Source organism: Macrobrachium nipponense, chromosome 37 (assembly GCF_015104395.2).
Source record: "Macrobrachium nipponense isolate FS-2020 chromosome 37, ASM1510439v2, whole genome shotgun sequence".
NCBI classification, from domain to species: domain Eukaryota; kingdom Metazoa; phylum Arthropoda; class Malacostraca; order Decapoda; family Palaemonidae; genus Macrobrachium; species Macrobrachium nipponense.
Genome location: NC_061097.1, coordinates 32,444,716 through 32,467,879, shown reverse-complemented (window position 1 = coordinate 32,467,879; position 23,164 = coordinate 32,444,716). Strand labels below are relative to the sequence as shown.

General features: G+C 34.6%; 1 protein-coding gene across 1 annotated transcript in view; it reads left to right on the top strand.

The window, feature by feature from the left end:
- The first annotated feature begins 1,460 nt into the window (after positions 1-1,460).
- LOC135209090 (uncharacterized) overlaps positions 1,461-23,164 on the top strand; it is a 67,446-nt gene continuing 45,742 nt past the window's right edge. The window contains 1 exon segment of the mRNA XM_064241684.1: positions 1,461-1,643. Within this exon segment, the coding sequence (XP_064097754.1) occupies positions 1,577-1,643 (67 nt within the window). The 5' untranslated portion in view covers positions 1,461-1,576.

The window sequence follows — 23,164 nt, the reverse complement described above, 5'->3', positions numbered from 1 at the left end:
TACAGATAAATATAACAATGAGGAAATATGTGATATATATATAAAATAATTGTTTGGAGCCATGAATTGACTGAAATTGCATAAACTGCTATAATATATATGGGTTTACATTAAAAAACATTATCTATATAAGGTAATTTAAACTTCTAATTTGGTTTAAATAGGTTCAGTGATTCTATTGTAAAATGAAAAATGTATCTAAAACATAATTTAATCATTCTATTGTCTCGATGAGTGTTTTGCATCTCCCTTATCTCTTTCGTGAAATGAGAGAGAGAGAGAGAGAGAGAGAGAGAGAGAGAGAGAGAGAGAGAGAGAGAATTTTAAAAAAATGAAATATTTTAACTCACTATATAAACTGACTGATTGGATTGAAACTGCAATCTGGCATCATAATTACAACGGTCATCGAAGCTTCTCGGATGAGGGAATGTTATACAAATTGGGAAAACAGAAGCGGGATTGTGATTCCAAAGCTGTGAGGAGCTGAGCTGGCCTGGCGGGTGTCACATAAAAAGAAATATTATCAAATATTATTGAAGATGCTACAGGAATGTTGGGTACTAGCGTTATTCTGCTATTGAAACTAGTAGGGGATACTGCTACTACTACGAATAATGATGGTCACGTACCTACAAACTACCCACCAACCCCCTTCCCCCCCTAACCTACAGCAACACCCCACCCCTACACCACCCTTACCACCACCCCTACCATAAACGAGTTTTTCGCTCAGAGAAGCACCGTAAATGACTTTATCAAGACAGCAATCTCTTGGAGACATCGAAGACTTAATTTCTTATTGGGATTATCTCGTGTGGTCACCGATTTTGTAATGTAGGGCCTCCCCCCCACCCTCTGGTATATAAGTCTTGTTTACTGATTTTTTTTTTGCATTTACGCTGTCGTTAGGGGCTGACCGTGTGACGTGACAAACACATACGCACGCATTATATATATGTATATAATAATATATCATATATATATATATATGATATATATATATATATATATATATATATATATATATACTATATACATATACATACAACCCATACACCATTGTCATAATGCAAAAGTGCATCTTGACGACGACGACGACAGAGCATGTTTCTAGTCAAAATATTACCTTATTACGTAATTAATTAGTTTATTTATCAACGATGACGAATTGAATAGAATATACATATCTTGACGGTTCCGCCGAATGTCAACAGATGGCAGCACGGGATCGAAGATATCGTATTGCGTATCGCTCGTCAATTAATCTTTACAAGGTGTTTGCTCATTATGGGAGGTAACAAATGAGTGGAAATGCGATTAATATATGCATATTAAGAATAATTTATATTAAATTTATAAGATAAACGCGTTATTAAAGTGAAATGAGGCACTTACCTAACGGCTGGCAGCGTCGTACGAAGCCAGCTGGTGGGAGAAAGTATCATGGAGTCCACCCTCAGCTAAGTCGTCGTACCTCCTTCAGTTGTGTCTTGCAATCGTTCGAAATAAGTCGTACACGAACTTTTACCCAGTGCGAATTTAATAGAATGACGTAACTGCTTCCCTTTTAAACATGATCGTGATGCAGAAGCCGTGGAGAGGAACGTTACTGCTGATAACGTTCGTATCTGCTTTCTCAGGTAAACCAATAGGCCTGTTTATTAATTTTTAATTTTCTCTTCCGTTCTTCTCTCTCCTAACCGCAATTATCGCCTGGAAACGTTTGCTGTGCAACAGCAAATGCGGTTCGTTTGGTCGTACTTTCACACACACACGCTATGGCAGAAAGGAAATTCTCTCTATCTCTCTGCTTTGTTTTGAGATATTTAGTTATAATGATGTTTTCATATTGACCTGGGAGGTCTTTACTAAATTACTAATATCTACTTATTATCGAAACCAGCTCGTATTTAATGATGATTTTAGGCTTCAGTGGTAAACGAATGCGTTAAATGTTAATATAAATACCAGGAAGCGGGGAGAGTAGACAGAGAAAGTTACGGCACGTTTTCGTCACTTGTCACACTCATACAAATCACCGCGTTCGAAAATGCAAGAAAAAATAAATTGACAGATTTAAAAAAAAATTATCATTTAAAACGATCGAACTTGCACGAAAATAATAGATATTACGTTACGCACGCTGTCGTTTTGTCCATTGTTTCTAAGAAGATATATTAACGAATTTTTGTTTTTACGGGTTGTTTGAAGCGTTCGTATTTGCACGAAAAAAGTATTCCTACGCTGCGTCCTCTGTTTACGTTATTTCTAAATATCAGAATATTCCTTGAAAAAAAGATACATTATTATTATTATTATTATTATTATTATTATTATTATTATTAAATTATATAGATAACATACAATACAAAACCACACCCGGTTAGCAGAAGGGGTTGTTTTTATTTTTTATTAGAATATAAATACGTACAAAAATATATACAAATATTAAACTGACCACCATTAAATTAAATTCTGGCCATCCTTCGCCTCTGGGTGCATTTAGGATAAGCGATATCCTATCAGGGACCTCTCTCGGCTTAACGGTATAGGACTCTTATACGTGCAAGAAGTGTCCTTCAAGGAGTGACTTGCCTGGAACCCGATTTTTGAAACGCAGGATGTGATGACGGTGTGCCCTTTATCAACAGGTGAATAGTTTCAGGTGGTGTGCAGTTTGACGAAGTTTGAGATATATACGTATATACATGAAATTACATGTATACATAATATTTATCTACTTATTTATATATATTGCACACATATTTATACTGCATATATATGTGTAATTTTACACACACACACACACACACACACACACACATATATATATATATATTTATATTATAATATATATATATATATGTGTGTGTGTGTGTGTGTGTGTGTGTGTGTAGAATTTCCCATGGTTACCATTATTAGAACAATATATATCTATTATATATTTGGTAATGTATGTATGTATGTATGTATGTATGTATGTATGATTGGTATGGGCGCCCGGGCCGTCGGTCTGACGGGACTGAGATTCGGAACGGAGATGGGTTTCCACCCCGGGAAGGTCGAGATCTATGTTCGGGAGCCTGGGGTCCCAAAATTTCTACTCCCCCCCCCCCCCCCCCCTCCGAGGGGGTTCTGACCGTGAAACGGGGCTGGCTATGCCCGTAGACTTAGTTACTTTACAAATTTCTGTATACATATAACTTATCATTTAGAAAAGAATGCTATAGGGTAAACATCAATGACATCAAAGAAGGTGGTTTTAGAAGGGGGATGACAGAGAGAGAAAATGAGAGAGTAGACCGGGTGTTAGGGAGAAAAAAGACGAAAAAAGACAGACAGAGAGAGAGAGAGAGAGAGAGAGAGAGAGAGCGAGAGAGATAGAGAGTGAGTTGGTATTACTGAGAAGAAAGAGGGTAAGTGACAGTGATTGTTGGAGAGAGAAAGAGAGAGTAAGAGAAAGGAACGAGAGGGAGAGGAAAAGAGAGAGAGAAAGAGATTATTATATATTATATTTATTTATTATATATATATATAATATCATATATATATATATTATAGATATTATTATATATATATATATATATATATATTATATATGCTAATAATATGCTCTTGGGTTACACGGACCAATCTAGTTGGTTTCACGGACCAATCTAGCTGGGAAACCAACTAGTTATATATAAATGAGGTTTTATATATATACACACTATATATACATATATATATATATATATATACTATATATATATATATATATATAGTATATATATTAATATATAATAGTCTTTGCTACCTAACATCTATATCTGTGTATAGTTATATATAGAATTTTCCATGGTTGCTATCATTAAAACAGTATACATTATATTTTTTTATATAAATGTGGTTGTATATATATATATATATATATATATATATATATATATATATATATATATGTGTGTGTGTGTGTGTGTGTGTGTACATATATATATATGTATGTATGTATGGATTAGTCTTGCTTCCTAACAGCAGTCAAATTAATTGGTGATAAACATTCGATAATGTTGTCAGTGTGAGCACTGATATTACCACTAAGACATTAACCAGGATCTTGCTGAAGAGGTGAAAATATTGTTGTGAATATTTAGTATAGTAGACCCTCGTAGTATATAATAGTCGCGTGATGAGCGCTAAGTATTTGACCTCAGCTGACCTCCCTGTGGTTTGACCCCGCGCATGCGTAGTTGAGGAGACCCTATAATAATCTTTTGTGAATAGTGTTTAGTTATCGAATGGTTTAATTCGGGTTTATTATTAAAAATATTGGTGTTTATGAGGCAGTTAACATTTATTATTATAGTATTTATGATCCAATTTTATATTTATAGGAGAAACAATTTGATATATGTGATTTAAAAAAAATCACGATATCGTTGTGATGAATTTTGTCTATTAAATATTTGAATAGGCTCGCTCTCTCTCTCTCTCTCTCTCTCTCTCTCTCTCTCTCTCTCTCTCTCTCTCTCTCGTAGTAGCCATCTTGCTTGGTGAGAACGTACCCGCGTGAAGTCAGATTAATCAACAGATATCATTAAGCTTTAACGATACGACTAGAATTTGAGAAATATCTAGAAGTGTTCGTGAACTATCGGTGATAAGATTAGTGTGAAAATAGTAGGATAAAGCGTCTTCTAAGTTAGTTTATCAAGTGTAATACTATAAATCAGAACAAGATGGCAGTAAGTTCCAACTGCGGGAAGAGGTGGCGTAATTTGGCGTGTTTAGCAGATTCGCAATACGATGAGGTAGCAGGAAGGGAACTGGCATTTCTCATCTATGAAATCAGCAACAGTCCTAACCCAAAAAGATACAAAAGCATTCATAGATATATTAGAAGGATATAATCCTTAAAACTGGAACAAATCTAATGAAAACATCTTGAAAATAATTGAAGAAGTTCCAAATAAAATCCAAGTGGTCAAGAGACTCATAAAGAAAATATACATAAACCAACATATTCCGACAAAGAAAATGAATAAGGTGAATCTTTGTGAATATCCAATTGATGCATTAGGAAAAAGAATGCCAAAAGCATGCAAACTGTGTAAGGTTTGGTATAGCATAGTCAATCCACAAAACCTAATCAGAAAACTGTGCTGCATGCAACATTCCGACCCATCCACAGTGGTGCTGAGGTAATACAAGATTTGAGAAAAGATACAAGAATTTTTTGTTCAAACATGTCTATCATGGATAGACAATGTTATTAAATCAAGATGAATGTACAAATAGTTGAGGATGAAGAAGAAAGAGGAAGAGGAAGAAGAGAAGAAAAGAAGAAGAGGAAAACGGAAGAGAAGTAAACAAAATGAAATGACAGAAAAAAATAAGGAAAACAAAGAACAAGATAAAAGATATGGATGCAGAGATACTCATTGATACTACATAGAGGATAAAAAGCAGCATACCTACGAAGAAATAAATTACGATATGACAACAGAAAGCAAATTCCCGAAGAGGCTCTACCCAGATCTATACAATGACGGGAAAGAGGAAAAAATAGACAAGAAAGACAAAATCTGCCAACCTTTTGAAAAGAGGGAATTGCAGATTTGGAGAAAGATGTTACTACAAACATCCTAAGATATGTCAAAACTATGAAATATATGGTAATTGTGCATACTTAGATGGATATGGGGATGATTGCAGAGATCTGCATCCAAAAATATGTAAAAACCTAAAAGAAGGAAAAGATGTAAGTTCGACAAAAAATGCAATATATGCACCCTGTAGCATGAATCATAATCAAATAAACCAACCAAGTAATAAAAATCCAAAATAAGAAAGAAACAAATAAAGAGAGAAATCAAGAATATCAGGTAAAAGAGAAAAGCAAACCACAATGAGATATGCAGAGGTGTCAGCAAAAAAATTTCAAGGGCATCAGCTCCGAAATTCTACTCAAGAGATAATAACTGTATTTATTATGCAAGAGGATATTGCAGAAACGGAGAAAATTGCAGATTCAGACACAAAATGAATAATTATGATGAAGGAAGATCAAATATATGGAAAAAGTTGGATTTTTTAATGTCAGAATTTCTGGAAATGAAAAAAAGAACAACATACCAGAACAGGAAAGAGAAACATGGGAAAATCCTTATTACTACCAGTATTAAATGAAGGAGAAAACACGCAAACCATCATAGTGATGAATGCGCAGGGTTTAGTTACGAGTAACTCAAAAAGAAAAATAGAGTACTTAGAAGAACTAACCCAAAATGAAAAAGAAAAATAGATATAAGAATATAAGTGAAACCTGGTATTCCCAAGAGACTGGGAATGATGATCAAATAAAAGGGTTCCAAACTTATAGATCAGATAGAAAAAAATAGGAATCAAGGGGGAACCGCAATATATGGGAAAGACAAAAAACAAGGAAAATATATGAGAAATATAGTAACTCAGAATGTGAACTAATAGCGGTAGAATTTGAATCTGAAAAAATTGATGAACATAGTAATATATAGACCTCCTAATACTAAAGAGTTTGACTTAATAATTGAAAAATTGGATGATATATGTAGAAATCACAAGGACTGGGACTATTCTCCTATCTGGTGACTTCAACTTTCTTCGTAGAATGGAAAGAACGAAATAGGAGATTGTGGTTGTACTTATATATAAAAAAAGAGTAATAGTAGTGCAGAAGATAAGAGGCAATTTGAAAAGCTATTAGATATGCTACTAGAATACAACATTCAACAAATAAATCACTGCCAACAAGAAAGGAAAATACTTTAGACCTAGTATTTGTGAACGAGATGAATTATGTTAAAGAAATAATAGTTTATAATGCGAGTATTTCGACCATAATGTCATAGAATTAACAGTTCATTCCAAGCAAGTGAAAATAGAGATAAGCAAGAAATGAAAAAGTGGGAAGGATATGGAAAATACAACTTCTACAGTAAAAATATAAAATGGTCAGAAATTAATGAAGATTAAACAAAGATTGGGATAACATTTTCGTAAGTGATGACATAAGGGTAATACGGAGATATTATATAAATATTGGAGAAAAATAGTGGAAAAATATATACCGAAGAAGAAAAGTAAACATCATTCCTGCATACCAAGAGACAGAAGGATCTTGTTCCAGAAAATCAGAAAGTGGAAAAAAGGTCTTGCAAAAGAAAAAAATGCATGGAAAGTTATAGAACTAAAAAGTAAGATAGAAAATGCAGAACAAAAGATTATACAATCAAAAGAAAATGAAAAACGGGACTTGGAAGAAAAAACCCTATTAAATATCAAGCAAAACCCCAAACTATTATACTCATATGCGAAGAAGATGAATAAAAGAAGAATAGAAAATAAGCCCAAACTGAGATTGAAGGGAGATTAACGAATGAAAAAAAGGAAATTTGCAACATACTGGCAGAACGATATAAGAGAGAATTCACCCCTAGAATAGTAATAAGAAGATAATGATATAGAAGTAAGGGATGAAAATAGTGAATATTTAGCTGACATAGATATTAATGAAGCTGTTATTGTGCAGGCTATTAATGAATTAAAAATGGAGCTGATGCAGGGCCTGATGGAATTCCTGCTATTTTGTTAAAGAAAGTAGTTCATTCTATCGCAAAGCCACTTGCAATATTATTAAGACAAAGTGTAGATACAGGCAAGATTTATGATGAGCACAAATTAGCATATATTACCCCTACTTTCAAAAAGTGGATCAAGACTAGAGGCAAGTAATTATAGGCCTGTGAGTCTAACATCACATATTATGAAAGTGTATGAAGGGTAATGAAGAAAATATTATGAAACATTTAATAAAAAATATTTGTTTTTAATAAAGGACAACATGGTTTTCGTACCCGGAAAAAGTACACAAACCCAACTGTTAGTCCACCGTGAGAAACATATTCAAAAATATGAAAAGCGGAAATGAAACAGATGTTTGGTTTATTTAGACTTTGCAAAAGCTTTTGATAAAGTATGACCATAATATATTAGCGAAGAAAATTAGAAAACACAATATCGTGGATAAAGTAGGAAGATGGTTAAAAGAATTTTTACACAACAGAAAACAGATATTATTGCAAACGACGAGAAATCGGATGAAGCCAAGGTAATATCCGGTGTGCCGCAAGGTACAGTGTTAGCTGCAATACTGTTTGTTATTATGATTGAAGACATAGACAATAATTTTAAGGATTCGGTAGTGAGTTAGTTTCGCAGATGACACAAGAATAAGTAGAGAAATTACTTTGTGATGAAGATAGGAACGCTCTAAAACAAAGAGACCTTAACAAAGTATATGATGGGGGCAGAGGTAAATAGGATGGTATTTAACTCTGATAAAATTTTGAATCAATAAATTATGGAACAGAGAAAGAAAGCTATATGCATATAAGGGACCTAATAATGAGACCATCACAAATAAGGAAGCAGTTAAAGACCTTGGTGTTGATGAGAATAGGAACATGTTATGCAATGATCAAATAGCAACTCTGTTGGCAAAATGTAAAAGCAAAAAATGGAATGTTGTTACTGGCATTCAAACAAGAAAAGCTGAACACATGATTATGCTTTATAAAAACAATATGTTCGTAGTCCACTGAATATTGCAATATGATATGGTTACCCACTATCAAAAAGGATATTGCACAAATAGAGAGTGTACAAAGGTCCTTTACAGCTAGAATAAGAGTTAAGGACCTAGACTACTGGGAAAGACTACAATTCTTTTAAAAAATTATATAGTCTAGAAAGGAGAAGAGAACGCTACATGATATTCAGGCATGGAAACAGATAGAAAGGAATAGCAAAAATATCATGGAACTAAAATATCAGAAAGAGCAAGCAGAGGGAGATAATAGTGCCCAAAAACTATACAGAAAAATAAGGAAAGCACACAGGACATTTAATCCACTACGCACCAGCATCGATAATGCAGCGCTATTCAATGCGTTTGCCAGCTCATCTGAGGAAATATATCAGGAGTGAGCGTAGATGTGTTTTAAGAATAAGCTCGACAAATATCTAACTGCATCCCAGACCATCCAAGATTGGAAGATGCAAAATATACCGGAAGATGTACTAGCAACTCTCTGGTAGACATTAGAGGTGCCTCACACTGAGGGACCTGGGGCAACCGAACAATATGTAAGGTCTGTAAGGTAAGGTCTCTCTCTCTCTCTCTCTGTAACGGTTGTATCATTATTTCATATCTATACTAAGAAGATTTTTAATATACAGAATTGTTTTTAAAAGATTGTCTAAAAATTTTGTCGACGAACTATCTATAATTCTCTCTCTCTCTCTCTCCTCTCTCTCCTCTCTCTCTCTCTCTCTCTCTCTCTCTCTCTCTCTCTCTCATATATATATATACTATATATATATATATATATTATATATATATATATATATATATATATATAATATAAATATGTATGTATGTATCATATATTATATGTCAATAATACTCTCTCTCTCTCTCTCTCTCTCTCTCTCTCTCTCTCTCTCTCTCTCTGTATAATATATATATATATATATAGATTTATATATATCTATATATATATATATATATATATATACAGAGAGAGAGAGAGACCTTACCTTACCTTACAGACCTTACATCTTGTTCGGGTTGCCCCAGGTCCCTCAGTGTGAGGCACCTCTAAAGTCTACCAGAGAGTTGCTAGTGCATCTTCCGGTATATTTTGCATCTTCCAATCTTGGATGGTCTGGGATGCAGCTTAGATATTTGTCGAGCTTATTCTTAAACACATCTACGCTCACTCCTGATATATTCCTCAGGTGAGCTGGCAACGCATTGAATAGACGCTGCATTGTCGATGCGGTGCTTATAGATTAATGTCCTGTGTGCTTTCCTTCCTTTTTACCTGGTATAGTTTTGCGCACTATTAATCTACCTCTGCTTGCTTCTTTCTGATATTTTTAGCTCCATGATATTTTCGGCAATTCCTTCTATCTGTTTCCATGCCTGAATTATCATGTAGCGTTCTCTTCTCCTTTCTAGACTATATGATTTTAAGGATTGTAGTCTTTCCCAGTAGTCAAGATCCTAACTTCTTCTATTCTAGCTGTAAAGGACCTTTGTACACCCTCTATTTGTGCAATATCCTTTTGATAGTGTGGGTACCATATCATATTGCAATATTCAAGTGGACTACGAACATATGTTTTATAAAGCATAATCATGTGTTCAGCTTTTCTTGTTTTGAAGTGCCGTAACAACATTCCCATTTTTGCTTTACATTTTGCCAATAGAATTGCTATTTGATCATTGCATAACATGTTCCTATTCAACATCACACCAAGGTCTTTAACTGCTTCCTTATTTGTGATTGCCTCATTATTAGGTCCCCTATATGCATGCTTTCCTTCTCTGTCTCCATAATTTATTGATTCAAATTTATCAGAGTTAAATACCATCCTATTTACCTCTGCCCAATCATATACTTTGTTAAGGTCTCTTTGTAGCGTGATCCTATCTTCATCACGCGTAATTTCTCTACTTATTCTTGTGTCATTGGCGAAACTACTCACTACCGAGTCCTTAACATTACTGTCTATGTCTGCAATCATAATAACAAACAGTATTGCAGCTAACACCGTACCTTGTGGCACACCGGATATTACCTTGGTTTCATCCGATTTCTCATCGTTTGCAATAACTATCTGTTTTCTGTTGTGTAAAAATTCTTTTAACCATCTTCCTATTTTATCTACGATATTGTGTTTTCTAATTTTCTTTGCTAATATATTATGGTCTACTTTGTCAAAAGCTTTTGCAAAGTCTAGATAAACCACATCTGTTTCATTTCCGCTTTTCATATTTTTGAATATGTTCTCACGGTGGACTAACAGTTGGGTTTGCGTACTTTTTCCGGGTACAAAACCATGTTGTCCTATATTAAACAAATAATTTTTTGCTAAATGTTTCATAATATTTTTCTTCATTATGCTTTCATACACTTTCATAATATGTGATGTTAGACTCACAAGCCTACAATTACTTGTCTTTAGTCTTGATCCACATTTGAAAGTAGGGGTAATATATGCTAATTTGTGCTCATCATAAATCTTGCCTGTATCTACACTTTGTCTTAATAATATTGCATTGCAAGTGGATTTGCGATAGAATGAACTACTTTCTTTAACAAAATAGCAGGAACTCCATCAGGCCCTGCTGCAGCTCCATTTTTAATTTCATTAATAGCCTGCACAATGTCAGCTTCATTAATATCTATGTCTGATAAACATTCACTATTTTCTTCCCTTATTTCTGTATCATTATCTTCATTATCAATTCTAGGGGTGAATTCTCTCTTATATCTTTCTGCCAATATGTTGCATATTTCCTTTTTTTTCATTCATTAATCTCCCTTCAATTCTTAGAGAGCCTATTTCTATTCTTCTTTTATTCATCTTTTTTGCATACGAGGACAATAGTTTGGGGTTTTGCTTGATATTTACTAGGATTTTTTCTTCCAAGTCCCGGTTTTCATTTTCTTTTGATTGTATAATCTTTTGTTCTGCATTTTCTATCTTACCTTTTTAGTTTGATCCCTTTCCATGCATTTTTTTCTTTTGCATGACCTTTTTTCCACTGTCTGATTTTCTGGAACAATATCCTTCTGTCTCTTGGTATGCATGACTGATGTTTACTTTTCTTCTTCGGTATATATTTATCCACTATTTTCTTTAATATTTTATATAATATCTCCGTATTTACCTTTATATCATCACTTACGAAAATGTTATCCCAATCTTTGTTTTAATTCTTCATTATTTCTGACCATTTTTATATTTTTTACTGTAGAAGTTGTATTTTCCATATCCTTCCCACTTTTTCATTTCTTGCTTATCTCTGTTTTCACTTGCTCTGGAATGGACTGTTAATTCTATGACATTGTGGTCTGAAATACTCGCATTATAAACTATTATTTCTTTAACATAATTCATCTCTTTCAGAAATACTAGGTCTAAAGTATTTTCCTTTCTTGTTGGCAGGTGATTTATTTGTTGAATGTTGTATTCTAGTAGCATATCTAATAGCTTTTCGAATTGCCTCTTATCTTCTGCACTACTATTACTCTCTTTTTTATATGTATAATTACAACCACAATCTCCTATTCGTTCTTTCCAGTCTACGAAAGGAAAGTTGAAGTCTCCGGATAGGAGAATAGTCCAGTCCTTGTGATTTCTACATATATTATCCAATTTTTCTATTATTGTGTCAAACTCTTTAGTATTAGGGGGTCTATATATTACTAAGTTCATTAATTTTTCAGATTCAAATTCTACCGCTATTAGTTCACATTCTGAGTTACTATATTTCTCATATATTTTTCCTTGTTTTTTGTCTTTCCCATATATTGTGGTTCCCCCTTGATTTCTATTTTTGCTATCTGATCTATAAGTTTGGAACCCTTTTATTTGATTATCATTACCAGTCTCTTGGGAATACCAAGTTTCACTTATATTCATTATATCTATTTTCTTTTCAATTTGGGTTAGTTCTTTTAAGTACTCTATTTTTCTTTTTAAGTTACTCGTAACTAAACCCTGCGCATTCATCACTATGATGGTTTGCGTGTTTTCTCCTTCATTTAATATGGGTAATAATAAGGATTTTCCCATGTCTCTTTCCTGTTCTGGGTGTTCTTTTCTTCATTTCCAGAAATTCTGACGTTAAAAACTCCAACTTTTCTAAAATATTTGATCTTCCTTTATCATAATTATTCATTTTGTGAGAGAGAGTATTATTTACATATATAATATATACATATCATAGAAGACATATATATATATATATATATATATATATATATATATATATAATATATATATTATATTATTTTTATATATAATATTAAATAATTATGTAATATTTATATATATATTATATATATATTATAATTTAATATATATGTATATATATATATATTATATATATTATATAATATATAATATATATATATATATATATATATATATTATATATAATATATATATATATATATATATTATAGGAGAGAGAGAATTATAGATAATTCGTCGACAAAATTTAAGACAATCTTTAAAAAATCTTCTGTATATTAAATCTTCCTAGTACAGATATGAAATAATGATTACAACCGCGACACAGAGAGAGAGAGAGAGAGAGAGAGAGAGAGAGAGAGAGAGAGAGAGAGAGCCTATTCTCCTATAAATATAAAATTTGGATCATAAAAATACTATCATATAAATATTAACTGCCTCATAAACACCAATATTTCAATAATAAACCCGAATTAAACCATTCGATAACCAAACACTATTCCACGAAAGATTATTATAGGGTCTCTCTCTCCCAGTTTAATCAGTACTTTATATGATCTCTATACGAGGAAATTTAATTAAATAAATATTTTTTTTTTAAAAAATTCGTCTTTGATTTTTGTTGAATTATCGCTCTCTCTCTCTCTCTTCACTCTCCTCTCTCTCTCTCTCTCTCTCTCTCTTTCTATATATATATATATATATATATATATATATATATATATATATATATATATATATATATATATATATATAATATATATATATATATATATATATATATATATATATATATATATTATATATATATATATAGAGAGAGAGAGAGAGAGAGAGAGGGAGAGAGAGAGAGAGCGTTGTCAGAATCTGTTTGTGATCTTACTCCATCATCGGAATATTCCTCGAGTTTTCCTTAAAGCGTGACGTCACAAATACCCCTAATCCGGGTGGGCATATCCGCAGGACCGGTTTTGGCACGGGCCTTGTCGGGGGGTTGGTGGAGGTGATATGGGGTGTTTGCTGGGGTTGGAACCCCCGGGGGAAGGGGGCGGGGTCAGGCGAGGGTTGGAGTTGATCAAGTGTGGTTGGAGATACCTTAAAATCGTTTGGGCTAATTATTATCATCATTAATTGTGAGGGGGCCAGACCTTCTTTGATACTAAGAGAGAGAGAGTAACAAGGATTAGGATGTGTCAAAGTCTTGTTAGTCCATCAGAGGAGACATCATGTGCTCACTTATCTGTTGGAGAGAGAGAGAGAGAGAGAGAGAGAGAGAAAGTGGCTTACTAATTATTCTGCAGGAGTATCTATCCCAGTTGCCAGAAACATATATATTGCTTTCATCCGCTCAGTGATAGATTTTATCTTTCCCCTGCACTATGTCAACTCTCCAGATCAACTCTACAGCCACTTGAAAAATTCCAGAACCAAGCAATGAGATTCATTCTAGGTTGTCCAGCATCCACTAGAATTGTAAACATGCAACACGAACTCCGTCTCCCTCCACTCGTTGAGTGAATATACTCCAATGTCACCTACTTCAGTATCAAATGCCTGTATTACCCTCACCTGTCTCCTCACTATTCAAACATCATCAGAACTTCTCTCGATCTAAATGCACCTCGTCCACAACTACGCCAGGGGGGACGTACACTAGTTAGTACTGTCTGTTCAAGCATTCTGGGGCTTGACATCAACATCGTGGCAGAGAACGTGGATCATGGCCTTGCACCCTGGCAGACTCCTGTGCCAGCAATCTCTTACACTCCAGTCTCTAAGACTGACTTGCCTCGACTTCAACAACAACGTGCATTGGAGACCATCGACAAACTATCCTCATCCCTCAGTGTAGCCCATCACCTCTACACAGGCGGCTCCCTACAGCAGGGTGGCAGTGCTGGATGTGCTGTTTTCTCTCCCACTTTGGAACCCCCGCCAGAGGGCTGGACAGGCCGTCGCCTCCCAAAGTCATCAAGCTCCACGTATTGTGAACTACATGGACTTCTAGATGCAGTTATTTTAATCACACGTACCAGAAACAACGGCTTGATCATCTGCGACTCGCAACCAGTACTCCAAGCCCTTTCATCACATAAGCCAGCATACCAGCCCCTGGTTACACAAATACATAGGCAACTAGACATGGCCAACATGAGCTCACTGGTAGTGCACTTCCTATGGATTCCCTCTCACGTGGGTCTTCTGGCTAACAACACCGTTGACCATCTCGCAAAGGCTGCCTGTCAACTGGATCCTCCAGATGCTGATGCTCCTAGTCCATCTCTTCTGTGCTGCAGAAAAATGGTGCGCCAAGCTGCTCGCTCACCTACTCATCATCGTAGTAATGCCGAGAGAGCCACCAGCATTATGATCACTTCTTTCCTCACCAACACAAATATCGCCGCAGTGGACTCATGGTTCGTCAAAATAGCGTGGTTTGTGCACGTCTTCGGCTGGGTTGGCGACCAGTTTGGCAGGTGGCTGAGCAAGATGGAGTTCCTCACTTCTCCTCCTGTAGGTTATGTGACGCACCCAACGCCAACACCCTGGAACACTATTGCCTGGAATGTCCACTTGTTAGTGACATATTACCCCAAAGACTCACAGTAGTTGATATATGTAAAAAAATTATTGACAGATAATAATTTGCTCGATGAGATCCTCATGCGCCATCCTCACTTTGGTGGATACTGAATAATCAGCTGTTTTGTAATAGTAATTAAAGATAGGTACAACCTACCTACGAAATCAAACTGAATTCAATTTGTATTCCATATGAATTCATTTGTATAACCTTTAATATATAGAAATGAGCAATATTATTTTTAATTTGTACTAAATATCTGTCTATACTTTATTTTGTATTCCTTTGTATAACCTTCATTATGTGCTGTAGATGTAAACAATACTGTTTTAATATGTTCTTAAATATCTGTATATACTTTATTTTTTTATTCTTTAGGCATAACTTAATTACAATGTAGATGTAAACAATATTACTGTATTACCATGTACCCAAATGTCTGACGCCAATGGGTGCAATCAATTGATTAAAACAAAAAAAAATCTCTCTCTCTCTCTCTCCCAGTATAATCTCTCTATCTCTCCTTGAAAGTTTTATTATTCTCTCTCTCTCTCTCTCACTCTCTCTCTCTCTCTCTCTCTGTGTGTGTGTGTCTTTCCTTTCGTATTTCATATTCTCAATCTTCCCTCTGGTCTCTCTCTCTCTCTCTCTCTCTCTCTCTCTCTTCTCTCTCTCTCTCTTAGTCGCAGCCACGGTTTGAGAATGATTCATCACTTTACTATCATCATTTTTTGTAATGCTGTTGCTCGTCGTCTTCCGCATAACACTCGTGGCAAGGCATAGACATTCATGCATACCCTCATACCCTTCCTTTTACGTCACGGAGTAATGATGCCCGTGGCATGCTGGGCATCTGATAATGGGGGGGCGGGAGGCATTTGAGCCACGATCTCTATGGCTCTATCACGTCCTGATTACTTAGTTAATTTTTGTTATTGTTTATTAATATATATTTATATATATGATATTGGACGTAATTTGTTAAAGTAAAAAAAATAAATTTCTCTCTCTCTCTCTCTCTCTCTCTCTCTCTCTCTTCTCCTCTCTCTCTCCTTCCTTCTCCCCTAAGGCCAGTTCGCAGATCTAGGGGGAAGCCATCGTGACCTTTTCAATTGACCTCATTGTGGAATCTGGTAGGCTGGGTCTTTTGCGAAGACCAGTTTTTGATGGTCTCTCTCTCTCTCTCTCTCTCTCTCTCTCTCTCTATTTCAGTTAATTACAGTAAGATTTTCTATTGGAATTACACCTGTGACTATACTCGGTTTTTTTTCATCTGTCCATCCGCCTGTGGTGTTTTTGTATGGTAACACTGCGTCCCGGGCTTTAGATAGTTACGCTATGTGTAAGTTTTAGGTAAATAAAAGGATATCTAGGTGTACATTTGCAACTGAAAAAGTGTTTAATAATTTTTTACTGTATGCGAATTACACCGTTAATATTCGAAATAGGATATTATTATAATCGTTGAATGTAAGCTGAATGTAACTATCTAAAGGTCGGGACGCAGTGTTACCATACAAAAACACCACAGGCGGATGGACAGATGAAAAAAACAGAGTATAGGTGGTCCTTTCTTGGTTAATACACCTGTGAATAGGTGGTCCATTTTTGGTTAATACACTTGTGGATAGATGGTCCAATTTTGTTAATACTCTTGTGGATAGATGGTCCAATTTTGGTTAATACACCTGTGGATAGCTGGTCCATTCTTGATTAATACACCTGTGAATAACTGGGCCATTTTTGGTTAAGTTAACCAACTTTGTTGGGGATTGAACTTTGGTTCCAACATTCCGGGGGTTTAATACCCACCTTTTGAAATAAGGCTTGGTTCCATTTTTTGGGTTAATAACACCTTTATTGGATAGGATGGTTTTCACTTTTGGTTAATTTAACCCAAACCTTTGTTGGGATTAAAAGATTGGTTCCCAACTTTTTGGTTAACCTTAACCACCTTTGTTGGATTAAGATGGGTTCCATTATTGGTTAATACACCTTTTGGGATAGCTGGTTCATTCTTGGTTTTTAATATACCTGTGGATAGCTGGTTCATTCTTGGTTAATACACCTTTGGATAGCTGGTCCATTTTTGGTTAATACACCTGTGGATAGATGGTCCATTTTTGGTTATACACTTGTGGATGACTGGTTCATTCTTGGGTTAAATACACCTGTGGATAGATGGTCCATTTTTGGTTAATACACCTGTGGATGACTGGTCCATTTTTGGTTAATACACCTGTGGATAGATGGTCCATTTTTGGTTAATACACCTGAGGATGACTGGTCCATTTTTGGTTAATACACCTGTGGATAGATGGTCCATTTTTGGTTAATACACCTGTGGATAGATGGTCCATTTTTGGTTAATACACTTGTGGATGACTGGTCCATTTTTGGTTAATACACCTGTGGATGACTGGTCCATTTTTGGTTAATAACCCACTTTGGATAGCTGGTTCATTCTTGGTTAATACACCTGTGGATGACTGGTCCATTTTTTGGTTAATAATACACCTGTGGATAGATGGTCCATTTTTGGTTAATACACCCTGTGGATAGATGGTCCATTTTTTTGGTTAAATACACCTGTGGATAGATGATCCCATTTTTGGTTTTAATAACACCTGTGGATAGATGGTCCATTTTTGGTTAATACACCTGTGGATAGATGGTCCATTTTTGGTTAATACACCTGTGGATAGATGGTCCATTTTTGGTTAATACACCTGTGGATGACTGGTCCATTTTTGGTTAATACACCTTTGGATAGCTGGTTCATTCTTGGTTAAATACACCTGTGGATGACTGGTCCATTTTTTGGTTAATACACCTTGTGGTAGATGGTCCATTTTTGGTTTAATACACCTGTGATAGATGGTCCCAATTTTTGGTTAATACACCTGTGGATGATGTCTTTTTTGGTTAATACACCTGTGGATAGATGGTCCATTTTTGGTTAATACACTGTGGATAGATGGTCCATTTTTTGTTAATACCACCTTTGGATAGCTGGTTCATTCTTGGTTAATACACCTGTGGATGACTGGTCCATTTTTGGTTAATACACCTGTGGATAGATGGTCCATTTTTGGTTAATACACCTGTGGATAGATGGTCCATTTTTGGTTAATACACCTGTGGATAGATGGTCCATTTTTGGTTAATACACCTGTGGATAGATGGTCCATTTTTGGTTAATACACCTGTGGATAGATGGTCCATTTTTTGGTTAATACTGTGGATAGATGGTCCATTTTTTGGTTAATACACCTGTGGATGACTGTCCATTTTGGTAATACACTTGTGGAATACGGTCCATTTTTGGTTAATACACCTGTGGATAGATGGTCCATTTTTGGTTAATACACCTGTGGATAGATGGTCCATTTTTGGTTAATACACCTGTGGATAGATGGTCCATTCTTGGTTAATACACCTGGTGATAGATGGTCCATTTCTTGGTTAATACACCTGTAGATAGCTGGTCCATTCCTTGGTAATTACCTGTGGATAGATGGTCCATTCTTGGTTAATACACCTGTGGATAGATGGTCCATTTTGGTTTTAATACCCTGTAGATTAGCTGGTCCTTATTTTTTTGGCTTGGTAATACACCTGTGGATAGATGGTCCATTCTTGGTTAATACACCTGTGGATAGATGGTCCATTTTTGGTTAATACACTTGTGGATGACTGGTCCATTTTTGGTTAATACACCTGTGGATAGATGGTCCATTTTTGGTTAATACACCTGTGGATAGATGGTCCATTTTTGGTTAATACACCTGTAGATAGCTGGTCCATTCTTGGTTAATACACCTGTGGATAGATGGTCCATTCTTGGTTAATACACTTTTGGATAGCTAGCTGGTCCAATTTTGGTTAGTAAACCTGTGAATAGCTAGTCCATTCTTGGTTAATACACCTGTGAATAGGTGGTCCATTTTTGGTTAACACACCTGTGGATAGATGGTCCTTTCTAAATTAATACTTATGGAATTGGTTCGCGATATCATAAAAAAGTATATTTATACGAAAGCTATGGGGAGGAATAGGTTGATAAAAGCAAGGATAAAGGAATAGGGTAGATAAAAGTTGGTGAAAGGATGAAGGAAAAGAAGACAGATAAAAAGGAAGAAAAATAAAATAGAATAAGATTTTTAAGAAATAGAGAAGCAGAGAAGGAATGGGAATATAAATAAAGAATTGTGAAGGAATGAATTAAGATAAGATAAATGTCTATGTAAGGATTTGAAGAAATTAATTGATAAGAAGGGACGGGAAAATAAATGACGAAAAGAGGAATTATGAAAAAAAAAACTAATGAAAGAAAGGAATAAAATAAAAATAAATAACGAAAAGAGGAATAATGAAAAAACTGATAAAGGAAAGGAATAGAATGAAAAATAAAATAGATGACTTCATCGAAAAAGATGCCGAGCGTCATAGACAGACGAGAGACGTGATAAAAGATGAAAATAGTGGAACGTATATAAGTAAGGTGAGGAATATTTGGAATAATAGGAGAGGGATAGAGAACGCTTGATAAACAAGAGAAGGGGCCAAATTTAAAGTAAAAACAATGAAGGCAAGACTGGAGTGTATCTTGGGACAGGAGTTTGTGTGTTTGTGTGTATGTGCGTGTGGTAGGGGTAGGAGTAAGGTGAAGGGGGCTAGAGGGTAGACCCACCAGTACAAAGATTACTTTCACTTTTCTTCTTCTTCTTCTTCTGCCAAACTTCACACTTCATTCTGGGGTCAGGCTTGACCGCCTGGCCATTTTCTGTGTTTTATTTTCTTGTTTGCTTTTTTCTTGAACTTAAGGGAACTTTACAAGGTTATTTTTTTTAATTATATGGGTGTATGTGTGAGATGAATGCATATATATATATATATATATATTATATAATATATATATAAGTATATATATATATATGTGTGTGTATATCGTATACGCACGTGCATATATATATATATATATATATATATATATATATATATATATATATATACTATATATATATATATATATGTACGTACACACACTTTCATCTTACACATATACTACTATATCAAAAAACTTTATGAAGTTTCCATAAGCTCAAGACAATATATATATATATGTGTGTTTATGTATGTATGTATATATATATTATATATATATATATGTATGTATGTATATATATATATTATATATATATCTATGTATGTATTTTACATATATATGCATATTATAAAGATATATGTCATGTAAATGTATATAGTGTATATATATATATATATATATATATATATATATATATATATATAATATATATATGTATTGTATGTGTGTGATTGTGCGCACCACACAAACTCAGTCAAACAAACAAACAACAACAAAAACAAAAATTCACAAAAACAAAATCTATAAACAAAACAATTAGAACAACAAAAACACTTTAATCCCACCACTTATAGAAGACCAGCAATGCCTCATGACATTGCATCCTGGAGAATTAATTGCATTGCAAGGTGAAAGTGAAGGATTCTTGTATAGGATTCCCTGATTATCCTACGATCTTGGGGAACTCGTAGGTGACCCGCCATCGTGTGGGGAGTTCCCCCCAGGGGAACGTGTTTGGGGAATCTCGTATTATTATTATTATTATTATTATTATTATTATTATTATTATTATTATTTTAGTGGATATGAAATGAATATTAAAATTATTTACATAAATTTAACATTACTATTATTATTATTACTATTATTATTGTGTTTAACTATATAATGTATATATAGTTATACACAATAATAATAATATGTATTTGCCATAAAAGCCTATAATTGTAAACAAACTCATGACGCATGCGCAGTGAAACCAGCACCATCGTACGTTGCTTGCACGCACAAGCAAAAGCTAGTTCACTCGAAGGCCTCCTGTGACCTCGATTAAATCTCTGGCGGGGCACCTGAGGTCACAATTGCAATGCAGGATTGTGTTTGCAAGCAAATGTATAAGGAAAGAATGCAGTGTTTAATTCAGGCAGTTTATCCCTAACTGGCAACTCTTGGTCTGGTTATTGCCAGATTGCGCTGTCTGGTGCATGAGGTGAATTATTTGATCCGCTTTGGAAAGTGTAAACTTCATTTTATATAGTTTTATATATTTTTTTATATTTTAATTTAATTTTTGTGTTGGATTGTACTTAGAGGCCTTATAGTTTTCGTGTATATATGTCTATGTGTATGTGTATATATATATACATCTATATATATATATATATATTTTTATATATATATATAGATAGATAGATACATACATACATACATATTCATCATAGGTTCACCATAGGTTTTATATATATATATATATATATATATATATATATATATATATGTGTGTGTGTGTGTGTGTGTGTGTATATATATATATATAGATAGATATAGATAGATAGAAAGATAGATATATAGATAGATATTCACCATAGGTATATTATATATATGTATATATATATATCCTATATATATATATATATATATATATATATATATAATAAAAGGAGCCCATAAAAACGCCAAAATATATAGAGAGAAATACTATATTTCAGAGACTGCTGTCTCCCTCCCTCTTCAGGTAGATGAATGAGAAAAGTTACAGAAAAGGTGGTATTTATACCAAGAGGTCCATCCACAGGTAAACCAATTTAGGTCACTCCCGCTGATAATCTTCCTTTAATCTTCTTAAGTGTCGGTTGAATGAAAACCTGGTCAATGACATCTGAGTCCCATGCTCCCTTTGAGATTTTCATTACCTGCCTCTCTTTGATCAAGGCCGATTCCATCATTTGACTCTTGTACCGGCAGTTGCTGCTATAAATTATATGTGACAAATTCCAGTTTATACTATGGTTATGTTCATTTATATGGCTGAAAATAGCTGAGTTCTGTTGTCCATACCTAACTGACTGTTTGTGTTGTATTAATCTCTGGGGAAGTGATTTTCCTTACATCGGATTTACAGGAAAATCACTTCCCCAAAGATTATACAGCACAAATGGTCAGTTAGGTATGGACAACAGAACTCAGCTATTTTCAGCCATATAAATGAACATAACCATAGAATAAACTGGAATTTGTCATGTATAATTTATATCAGCAACTGCCGGTACAAGAGTCAAATGATGGAATCGGCCTTCATAAAAGAAAGGCAGGTAATGAACATCTCAAAAGGAGCATGGGATTCAGATGTGATTGACCAGGTTTTCATTCAACCGACGCTTAACCCTTTAACCGTTTAGTACGTATATATCGTAGCACGCCAACGCTACCTGGGCCGTTAAGTTACGTATATACGGAGAGCAGATGTTTTGACCGTGACGTTTGGTACGTATATATACGATTGATTTTTCCTACCTTTCTTTCAAGGTATCCTCTATATGTATTCTCTCTAGGTCCGAGGAAGTGTTTATGACCTTATCAAACAAAAACACTTCCTCCCGAACCCCTTTTTATCATAATTTTCCTGATTTTGTATATCTAAAGCAGGAATTCGCCAATCACTTGGCTGAGTCGCTATGTAGCGAGAGAACGCGCTGCTGGCTGGTCGTTCATTTACACGGAATTTTGGTCTTTCAACGCAGGGGGTAAAAGGGCTATAATCCTTTCTAAGCCAACTTAGCATCGGCCGTGAGTTGTTTTCGTCTGTTTTTCTTTTCCAACTCTAGCGCAAATGAATGCGA